General features: G+C 33.8%; 1 protein-coding gene across 4 annotated transcripts in view; it reads right to left on the bottom strand.

Moving 5' to 3' along the window:
- LOC140447552 (solute carrier family 15 member 1-like) overlaps nucleotides 1-12,100 on the bottom strand; it is a 106,644-nt gene that overhangs the window by 48,725 nt on the left and 45,819 nt on the right. For all 4 annotated transcript variants that reach the window (XM_072540262.1, XM_072540263.1, XM_072540264.1 and 1 more), the window contains one exon: nucleotides 6,306-6,409. In XM_072540262.1, coding sequence (XP_072396363.1) covers nucleotides 6,306-6,409 — 104 coding nt within the window. The remainder of the gene's footprint in view (nucleotides 1-6,305; nucleotides 6,410-12,100) is intronic.

Here is a 12,100-nt window from a genome sequence, read left to right as displayed (position 1 = left end):
TAAGTATGGTTGTTAAAGTTTAATATTATCTTTTTCCATGTATATATAAGGGCTTTGTAACAGAATAATTTACGTACAGTTAAACATTGACTTTCATTACATAACAGCTCGCTAGAATATCTTAAATTTTTCCCAGAAATATTTCTAATTAGCCACTTCTGAATAATGTTTATAGAACGCTTAATTATTTCGTATTCCACCCCATCCTAAACGTAAAAGGCCATAGGTAAGTTGTGATTGTACAGGGTGACAATTGGCAATAGGACGATTTTGAATTAAATGATACACAAGAAATTTGCAAGAAAGTACTATTTTATTAATATCAAAATGAAGCTCATAATATGCCATTTACAATCTAATTAAGTATGGAAAATAAGGTCATGCAGTTAAGATCCTCTTTATAAAATCCTCCATAACACGCTCTAACATAGCTTGATCAATAGTCAGGATTTCCTGGCGAATTGTGTTCTTCAACTTGATCAAATTACGAGGCTTGCTAGCATATACACGACTCTTTAAATACCCCCATAGAAAAAAATCACAAATTGATAGGTTTGGAGACCTTGGAGACCACGGCAAATCTCCGAAACGTGAAATCAGTTGTCCGGGGAACAGGTTACGGAGAATATTTATTGAAGCATGGGCAGTATGTGCCGTGGCACAATCCTGCTGAAACCACACATTTCTTGGGCTTATTCCTTTTCTGCGTAGTTCTGGAACCAAAAAATTTTGGATCATTTCAACGTAGCAAATAAAATTTACGGTGACAGTATGGCCAGCCTCTTAGAAAAAAATATGGCCCAATAATGTCAGTCGGACCAATGGCACACCACACTGTGACTTTTTGAGAATGTAAAGGACGCTTATGGAGATTTCGGGTTTTCGGTTATTAACGGTTATGTCCAAATGAAAATGAGCTTCGTCACTCATTAGAAGATGCTGACCTAAGTTATCCTCCAAAAAACTTGCATTCTTGTAGCGAAATCCTCACGTTATTCAACATCTCTTTCCATTAATTTCTGGACAATCTGCAATTTGTAGAGGTGAAATTTCTGTATCATTTATGTATCATTTTTCTAAAGGATTCCCGTATAATGTTTAGCTCAATTGCATGTTTTTGGGCGGACCGTGTAGGGCTTTTGACGAAAGCATCTCACACTCGCTGTATGTTTACAGGAGTTCTTACTGTCCTATTCGGACCTTGTTGCTTTTTTTATGACACTGCCTGTTGTTCTAAAATTCTTTATCCATCTTAAGATTTTGTTACGAGATAGAACCGCTCCACGCCTGCCAATATTAAAGTGAGTGCGAAAAAGCCACTGCGTAGTGATTACTGATTCTTAATTTCGGATAAACGTATCGTATGCAAACGTGCGATGTTCTACCGGCCAATGCTCCATGTTTACTGAAATGGCACACTACGACACTACTACAGAGGAGACTACACTAAAACTGGCACAGCACATTTGCTGTGATTGGTTGTTATCCGACATTTATGATTTGTGAGGTTATGTAATTGTCTATTGGCGCTTTCCTTGTCTAAGATTGGCGGTTTTATTGAACATTAAGCCAGAGATATGTAAATATTAACATACATAAATTTTTTTTTATCTGTTTGGCGCCGGTTTTATTCCAACTCCAAGCTTACATAAATAATTTTAATTTAAAACTTTTTCATTTCAATTGTTTTAAAAATCCGTTCGTTAGAACATCATATTTAATTATCCAAATCTGTTTTAGCAAAAAATAATGGATTCCTGTACTCCATCTCATTTAACAGGCTCTGAAATTCTCTCAGTGGTCTGCCACCTTTGTAGCAAAACATTTAAAGATGTTAGGTTACGAAATCGTCATATCAAAAGAATGCACAAAATAGATGTGTACAAGAAAAAAATGAATCACATAGTTTGTCCGCTATGCGAGCAAGAAACTGATTGTGAAAGTCATGAGAAGTTACGAAAATATCTCAAGGACCACCACCAGGTTAGTATTGAACTAATAACTTTTGAATTTCTTAGTAAACAAGAATATTAGACATGGAAAGATATGCAGAAAATTGAGACAAGTTGTGCAATGCATAGAATGCTTAATAGAAAATGAACATAAGGCATTATACTATGAGTGTAACAGAAGTAATGTCAATGGTAAGTGTAAAATCTATACTTGTCTATCTTTAGGATATAAGCCCAACTATAAAATTAGAACAGAGAAGTCTGGTAAATTAATTAAAATAAAAGGAGTGTGCCCTTCCAGGCTAATCTGCAAACTGAGAGATCAAGGACAAGTTTCTGTCAGTTATTGGAAAACACATGCTGGAAATAACGAAGAATTACGAACCATGCATCTCTCAAAAGGCCAAGAAAAAAAAAATATTGTAGAGAAGTTAATGTCTGGGGTGCCACCCAACAGAAGTTTAGATGATTTAAGAAAATTGGAAACACCAAAACTAGACAGATTTGTGCTATTAACAATTAAAGATCTCACAAATTTGACCAGGAAATATAATATACACAACAAACGGGATCAAAATGATAAGTACGCTCTAAATGGTAGCAAGATCGCCATCATAATTTATTGAACAAATGTCCGTTTAATTCTACCATGTATGTTAAGGACTTTGAAATCTGTTTTGTTATTTCTTTTAAAGTTTCAGACCTAATATTATCATGTCCTGGTGACTATTAATTTTTTTAAGTTTTTATTATTCCTCCACCCTAATTGCAGTCGTTGGAAATAGGTACATAGTATTATTTATTTCAATATATTTTCTCGAAATTCAGTTGGATCAGAAATCATTTCTGCATATCGTTTTCTCAAATCAGTATAGTAGTCTAAAAATTCATTTGATGTGTCTCTTTTATTAGTTGGTATTTTATCATTTTGTGTTTGTTTTTGAAGCTGTTTTTCTGCAGACCTTATTTACATATCTCCATAAGATTTTTGACATATTTTTGTTAGCATTTATTAGCCCATCCACATAAGTTTTTTTAGCTTGTTAAATACATTTTTTACACATTATTTTGATTTATTTTATACCTGTTTTGTGAATTTTTATCATCAGGATGAATTTTTAACGATCTAAATAAATTATTTTTTGATATTTGATTTTATTTATTTACCCCAGTCGTCAGAGACGAAAATGCTACTGAACCTCTAAAAAGCATACCTAGCATAACTAAAAAGCATAACTAAAAAGTTTACCACTTTGACCCTCGGTCTTCCACCTGAAACCCCCCTTGCAGGGGGGTAAAAAAGCAAAAACATCGATTTACACAGAATCTGTACCCCGTAGAAAAAAATGTTTCAAATAAAAAATGTAGCTGAGATAATTTTAAATAAAAATATTTATAAGCATTTTTCGTGTAGAATGAACCGTTCTCTTAGAAACAACCAGGCGGTAGTGTCTAAAGGTCATCTCTCTGATTTTCTATCGTTAAAACATGGAGTGCTACAAGGTTCGGTCTTAGGACCTCTTTTGTTTATTGTTTTTGTCAAAGATTTGCCTAAATTTATATGTCCGTACAAATCCATACAATTCGAAGGAAAAAATAATGATAATTTAAAAATGTCTCATGAGAAAGTTTCTACTAAATCTAGCACATGGTTTGCTGCAAACAAACTAAAACTTAACGCAAAATTTGGTTATATCTGCAAGTAATTTACACAATGATCGAGATAACAAAGAGACTGTTAAACTATTATGAATAACCATGGATAATCTACTGAACTGGTCGGTTCATATCTCACAACTAAAGAAAAAGCTATCAAGTTCATTATTTGTTATTCGCCAACTAGCAAAGATTGCCAACTTTGAAACAATAAAAATGACATATTTTTCTTTATTCCACTCTCACCCAAAGTATGGTTTAATCATACGGAAAATTCAACAAATGCACTTCAAATTTTGAGAACGCAAAAGAGAGCTATCAGGATTTTAGCAGGCCTTACTTATCTAGAACACTGCTGACCTTTCTATATCAAATTGAAAATTATGTCGCTATCTACTGTGTTGATATTTCAAGTTATAACTGAAATTCACGTTCACAATACGCGAAACTGTCACTATCTACGAACAATTCGCTGTAAATTACGTCTTTCAGATAAAAATTGCCTTAATTATAACTATTACAATATTTTACCAAAAAGTATTAAACAGCTAAGCTGTAATAGTTTTGAAAAAATTATAAAAAAAATATCTTCTGACACATTGTTTTTAATGTTCACAAAACTGTATGACTCATTGTAAAACATCCACTGAACGTTTTGATATACACTTCTCAACAATTGAAGTGGATAATATGAAAATGTGTATTTTATTTTTTGTTCATAAAGTCAAATAGAAAAATGGAATGATATAAATAAAAATTTATTTTTACTTAGTATTTTCCTGCAGATGAAAAGAAAGAAAGAAAGAAAAATAGAAAATAAACAAAAATTGTAAAATTAATAACCTAAAATTTCTATTCCTGCTCAATTTCTAATATCCCGAAAAGAAAAATTAATAGTGTTTGAGTCCACTTCTGTGTCGCCTTAGTGCTCTAACTATATTTGGAAGACCTCTTATTAAATTATTGATGAACTGTGATGAACTACTGCGGTATACGTTCCCAAATCGCGCGTAATGTATTGGCCAACTGATCTAAGGTTTGGGGTGGTTGAAGGAGCCTGCTTTGTTGCCTAGACATTTCGGCCCAAACATGTTCAATGCAATTCATATTAGGTGAACATGGTGGCCACTCCATTCTTGTAATGCCATGAGCTCCTATACACTCGTTGACAATTCTCGCACGGTGAAGGCGAGCATTATCATCAATCAGAACAAATTGTTCGCCTATTGCACCAAAAAATGGGAACCACTATTGGTACTATGACTCTGTCTTGATATCATGTAGCAGTCATTGTCTCATCAATTAAGATGACTAAGTCCGTGCGACCGTCAAAACATATGCCTCCCTATACGCAAACGGATCCACCTCCAAAAAGAGTGGTTGGGACTCTCAGATTGTCATTGTAACGTTGTCCTCTTTCCCTCCACACCAATATTCGGCAACCATTCGTATACAAACAAAATCTGGACTCGTCAGTGAAGAGACAATTCCTCCAATTTTCGAAATTCCACTGATAGTGTTCCATCGCCCAGCAATATCTGCATGCACGCTGCTCCTTAGTTAGTCGTGGATGGGTAGCGCGCCGTCTAGCCCTTAAATTGGATGCATGTAACCGTCTTCTGACAGTTTGACTGGAAATCGCTCGTCCAGTAGCATGCCTGAAGATACTGTTAATTCTAGAAACCGTAAATGTTGGGTTTCTTCTTGCCGTCAGAACTACAAAACACTCTTGCCGACGAGTCGTAGATCGTTCTCTTCCTCCTCCGTGCCTGTATGTTGCAGATCCAGTTCTACATACCGATTCCATGCACGACTTATCACACTTTGCGACACATTTAGCCTCATAGCAACCTCTAGTTCAGTTATGCCTTGTTGGATCCAACGAACTAATTGCTCGAGCTGCACTAGTTCTAAACGTCTTTGCGGCATAATGTTTTTGAGATAAATAGATTTCTTGACTTATTAACAACTGGTAAAGCTAATACAAGCACTTTTATACGAATGATATATTCATGTTTGGAACAACATGTCTCTCTTTGTACGAGATAAGGGCCGATAAGAATAGGAGAAAAAAACCACATGCGAAAAATATTGGCAATAAAGATAGCAGAGTGTAGAACAGGCAATTATTTTAAAAAAAGTTTTATATGTTAATTTTAGGAATTTTAAAATTATCCACTTTTGTCCACAATTATCCACAATTGTTGAGTAGTGTACTATGTATTTTTTTTTACTTGATCCAAACAGTATTTGTATTTATTGTGTAGTTAAATAAATAAACTTTAAACTCTTTTACTACTCATTTTACTTCCATAATTGGGTGTACTTGTATTTTTTACAGTTTTTTAAAGACAAATATATTTTCAACTGAAATTGTGCTAAATTTCCATTAAATATAGTAAATAATAATAAAACGCTACAAGAAAATAGAAATAGAGAAAATTAAGTGTTACCGATAATAATATTTAAAATTTATGAATTAAGAAAGAAGTAAGAAAAATAAATTTAGAATAGAGAACAAGAAAAGACGCAACGGAAGGATAAAAGAGCCAAAGAAATATTTAAAAGCCAGTTGTTAAAAATTTACAAGATAATAAACAGAAATTAATACACATCCTAAAACATATCGTTACAAATTTTGTGTTTGGATAAGTTCTTAAAACTTTTTGAAGACTGTTACTATTATTTTTAAAATACCTTAATCTAGGATAACCATTCAAAGATTTTCTAAAGTCTACAGGATCAGCTGTAAATGATTGGATCTCATTTTTGTTATTGGTACCAATAAAAATTGAATCAATCTAAAAATAAACATTAATAAGTTAAGTAATAAATCATTTTTTTTGTACATAATCTTGACATCACTAAATGGATATATCCAGATTTGTACTTTTTGCAAATTTAGTACTTGCAGATATTAAAAAGTTTGGGTAATACATGATTATTGAAAAATAATAGCTAACCATAGATCTCCATAATATATAAGGCCTAACTAACAATATATCGCTCATCATCATTCTCTTTGCCTTTATCCCTATGCGTAATCGGCTTCCGTAATTACATTTCTCCATAAGTGTCTAGTTTGGACCATATCAATATTAATATCCTTTACCGACATGTCCTGCCTAAGCGTCTCCCCCAGGTCTTTTTTGGTCTTCCTCTCCTACTACTTCCAGGAACCTGCAGGTCAGCAATTCTTCGAATTGATATTAATGAAATATTACTGTCTTGAAACTGAATGTATTGTATTATCCCTATTTTTAAATAGTATATACTTGTGCGTATCAATTGTATTTTAGTGATTACCTCAAAAATGTTTAAAAGCTATTTATGCTAAATATTTATTTTTGTGTTTGTGAGAAAATTAATTAAGAGATCATACACTGATTTGTTGAATGAGGCAATTAAACACGATATATTAACTGGACATGCAATGTGTAATTTCTTCAATTTGGATATTATCTCTTTGAATGATCTCATGTGTTTAGTACATTCGAAAAGTCTTCCCACTAGGAAGTGTTCCTAGACTCACAAAAGGGACTTTTTATTTTTATACTCTTATTTTAAATAGATGGGTTGGAAATCAACCATAATGAATTTTAATTCTAGTAATGGTGAAGGCAAATGATTTGGAAGAAGAAAAGGTTAGGTGAGGAATGCTATTGGACACTGACGAATTGAATAATGGTGACTGCTATGAGCATTAGTAATACTTTTATATAAAGTTTTCCATTTATTCCTGGCATCTTTAAAAAGAAATCATTATTACTTTCAATCGTTGCTTCTAATCGAGTACCACAAGCGTTTTTGGTGGCCAAATATACTTCTTTATTGCCAGATTATTATATATTCACCTAATTTTGATTATTTTGTTCCTTTTTTTTGTTTTCTGTAAGGTGTATTATCTATTTGTTTCACTTTTAGTACTTTGATTATTCCTTTGTCTTTTATGTTGAGCGATGTGATATTCCATCGGGTAACTCAAAATTTAAGAGAGGAAAAACAAGGGCCAGTAGTTAGCTTTCTGTTGTAGCATATTGACGTAAAAGATTTGCTTTGGATCAGGACATGTTAAACAAATTACGTCTCCAATGTTACATTTGGAGGAGCATTTGTTACTGTCTGGGATGACATTGATTTATTGTCTGTATTTACTGTAATATTGGAAAAGTAAGCAACGAAATTAAGGATTTCATATTTTATCATCCAATTTATTAATGGGACATTTATGGGACAATTTATCAATGAAACATATTTGTTATAATTTGTGAAAAATCCGCCGAGATAACATTCATACATTGTTATATACTCAGAATAAAGTTTAACATCAAAATTCGAAAACCAAACACAAACTCCAGTATATACCAGTGTTTCCAAGCGGCTAGCAGATATTTGTTATAATTCGTGAAAAATCCGCTGAGCTAACGTTCATATATTAAAATCCACAAGGAAACTAAGTTCCTGTAGTTGGCTGTATACCATATAATAAAAAATTTTCCAATAAAATCCTTTATAAAAGGTATATAAAAAACAATAATAGACTACATAATAATCAAACAAGATACCACAATAAAGATCAAAGATGTGCGAGTCAAAAGAGGAGCAGAATGTGGAACGGACCATAGACTACTGACAGCAAAAATGGGCATTAATTGGAAACATAACAAGACCCCCTCCACAGAAGAACCGTTGAACACTATAAGAGAAAAACAATACAATATAGAACTACTCCAAGAACAATCAATAAGAGAACTATACCAACAACGTCTAGACCAAAAATTAATAGAATTTAGATACGGCAACATCGAAGAAATATACGAGTATATAAAGGCGAGTATAAAGCAAGCAGCATTCGAAGCCCTTGGGGAAAAAGAACATATAACAAATAAACAGCACTATAATGAAATAAATGAACCAACAAAAAGAATAATTGAAGAAAAAAAGCAACTATACAGAAAATGGCTGACTACAAACAACGATGAAGTTTATAAAGAATATAGAGAAAAAGATAGAGAAGTGAAAAAACAAATAACACAGCAAAAGAATGAAGAATGGGAAAGAATCTGCTTAAATATTGAAACATATATAGGAGGTACAAGAACTTCGGAGTCATGGAAAGTACTGAGAGGATTGAAACAAAACTCAAAAGAAAAAACTAAATTGGGAAATATACAGGACAAAGAATGGAAGGACTACTACAAGGAACTATTAACAGAACAAAGACCACAATTTATTGGAAAAGAAAACAGGCGAAGACGAAGCAGATTCCCACAACAAGAAATAGAAATAACAGATAGGGAAATGAGAACGGCCATAAAAGCAATCAAAAATAAGAAAGCACCGGGACCTGGAGGCATCTCACCTGAGCTTATAAAATACGGATCAAAAAAATTACACCGGATGATACAATGGATATTTCAGAAAGCCATAAATGGAGAACAGCTCCCAAAGGAATGGACGGCGGCATATATGACATCTATATTTAAGAAAGGAGATAGAAAACGATGCGAAAACTACAGAGGAATAAGCGTAATATCATCAATAGGAAGATTATATGGGAAGATACTGCGAGAAAAGATAGAGCAAGCGATAAAAGGTAAAATCGAAGAGGATCAGGCAGGCTTCACGGCAGGAAGATCATGCATAGACCACATATACACACTGGAACAACTGTTGGAAAAAAAAAGCAAAAAATAGAGATATACACTTGGCATTTGTGGATCTGAGAAAGGCGTGTGACTCTGTACCAAGGTCAGAACTATGGGAGGCAATGTACAAATTAGAAATACAGACGGAACTCATAGAAGCTACAAAAGCTCTGTATAAAGAAAATAAAGTGTCCATTAAAATGGAAACAAGAATCATAGGAGACTTCACCACAACAAAAGGGCTCCTGCAGGGTTATTCCACATCTCCAACCCTATTTAAAATATACTTAGAGAAAGCCTTGACTACATGGAAAAGAAAATGCGAAGGCATGGGAGTACCGGTACGGAACGAATACCTATATACGTTAAGTTTTGCAGACGATCAAGTAGTGATTGCACAAGACCAAGACGACCTCAGCTAGATGATGAAGAAACTACAAGAAGAATATACCAAGGCTGGCCTAGATATTAACCTCGCGAAAACAGAGTACCTATCTACAAGTGAAGAAGACATAGAAGATCTACAGATTGATGACAACGTAATAATCAAAGGAAAGGATAAATTCAAATACCTGGGGTTTATAATCACGAAAAAGGCAACAACAGAGGAAGAAATTACACAAAGATTAGGACAAACAAGAACAGCAATCCAACAACTTAACTCAGTATGGTGGGATAGACACCTAAATATTAAGACAAAAACGCAGATTTATAAAACATTAGTGCGAAGTATTATGACATATGGGGCCGAAAATTGGATCATAAACAAGAAAAACAGCAGTAAGATAATAGCAACAGAGATGGAATGCCTGCGAAGATGCTGCAGAGTAACAAGAATGGATAGGAGAAGTAATGACGAAATAAAGCAAAGAACATCAATAGAAACAGACATACTAACATATATAGAACAAAAAAGACTAAAGTGGTATGGACATGTAAGAAGAGCTAGCGACAGCAGATGGATAAAAAGAATAACCGAATGGAGCCCCATAGGAAGGAGGAAAAGAGGACGACCCCGAAAATCCTGGAGGAACGAAGTAGACGACGCCATGAGTAAGAGAGGACTAAACGATGGAGAATGGAACAACAGAGAGAGATGGAAACGGTTGAGCGAGGGAAGGCAGTGAATACTGTAGAATCCCTAAATATATATATATAAAAAACCCCGTCGGGCTATGTTAAAAGGACAAAACGTTTTCGGAATAAGTATTCCATCATCAGTGTCAATATATTACATGAATATAGCCACTAAATATGAGGGTAAAAACCCTTTAAAAATTAATATGTGAAGTTTAGTTTACATTATGTCGTGTTTACAAATAGGATGGTAAAGTTACCGTTGGATTGGTAACATGGCGACATATGACTCTACATAAAGTTGCAAGTCCTGAGACGGTATGTCTACAAGGACTTTATTAAAGGAACTGATCTGAAGCAACTGAGCAACAATTAGTTGCTTTAATAAAGTCCTTGTAGACATACCGTCTCAGGACTTGCAACTTTATGTAGAGTCATATGTCGCCATGTTACCAATCCAACGGTAACTTTACCATCCTATTTGTAAACACGACATAATGTAAACTAAACTTCCCATATTAATTTTTAAAGGGTTTTTACCCTCATATTTAGTGGCTACATTAATGTAATATATTGACACTGATGATGGAATACTTATTCCGAAAACGTTTTGTCTTTTTAACATAGCCCGACGGGGTTTTTTATATACCTTTTATAAAGGTTCATATATTGTCATAGAGTCAAAGACCGCGCGACTCGCGTTGGTGGCCTCTGAGGCTATAATCACTTAACGCGACAGTCGCGTTGTCGGACTTGAATGTGTTAACACTTTCCGTGATACATAAAGACAAACAAAGTGTATCAAGAACTCGTATTTAAATACTGGTTGGTGTTCAGTGCAATAAACTTATTATATAAATACTTGAAAATCACTTAAAAGGTGATTAGCGAACCCGTCGCACACTACCACCGAATTCGAAAAACCCTTTTATCAGTACAGTTTCGTCAATATAAGCCCCATCTGTATTAATGAAATTATAATGAGTTTGGATTGTACGCAATTAATTCAACATTAAGAAATGAAGATTGACAAATTTTACCAGGAAACATATTTAAATGTTACCTGAAACCGGGCCTTTTATACTATTATCGGTTAACCCAGGATGTTTATAGTCGATACTAATTGAAGTCAACCATTTACTGCTAAACAAACTTTACAATTTTAATACGAACTAACTAATACGAATATTTAAACACGCGCGATTATTCGAGCAGGACATCACAGCTGAAGTGTTCAAAATAGAGCAAGTGTTTTAAAGACCCGTTATTCATGAATACTCCGTTATTCATGAATACTTCACGCTATTTTTTACAGGTAGTCTTATGTAATCTCAATACTACAAGGTAATTAAATGAATGGAAGAGCAAAAAGTAAGAAATCTAGATGAACGAGTTGTGCTTGCTTACCTTTAGAAAATGGAACAGTACAAGCCGTTAACTATGTGGGCTATTTATTTTAAATTGCAAAGTATGTTGAGGGTAAACAAAGGGGTCAATTTATAATCATTAGTGAAAGTGCATGCATTCATGAAGGAGATTAGCAAGAATGACATGGCCAAGAAGGCGTATTTAAGGAAGACGATTTGCGGAAATTTTTCACGTATTTAATTTTATGTATCTTTGGCTTTTGCAAAAAATGTAAAGTGTGCGATTTATGTTTACATGGCATCAAGGAAGAAGAAAGTATTGGTTATTACTATCTGACCATCTAAGACTTGATGACTCGACGTTTTACAGTTACTGATAGCTATGTAAGTACAGATCGAG

Source organism: Diabrotica undecimpunctata, chromosome 8 (assembly GCF_040954645.1).
Source record: "Diabrotica undecimpunctata isolate CICGRU chromosome 8, icDiaUnde3, whole genome shotgun sequence".
Classification (NCBI taxonomy): domain Eukaryota; kingdom Metazoa; phylum Arthropoda; class Insecta; order Coleoptera; family Chrysomelidae; genus Diabrotica; species Diabrotica undecimpunctata.
Note: the sequence above shows the minus strand (reverse complement) of the source record. Positions and strands in the feature narration are given on the sequence as shown.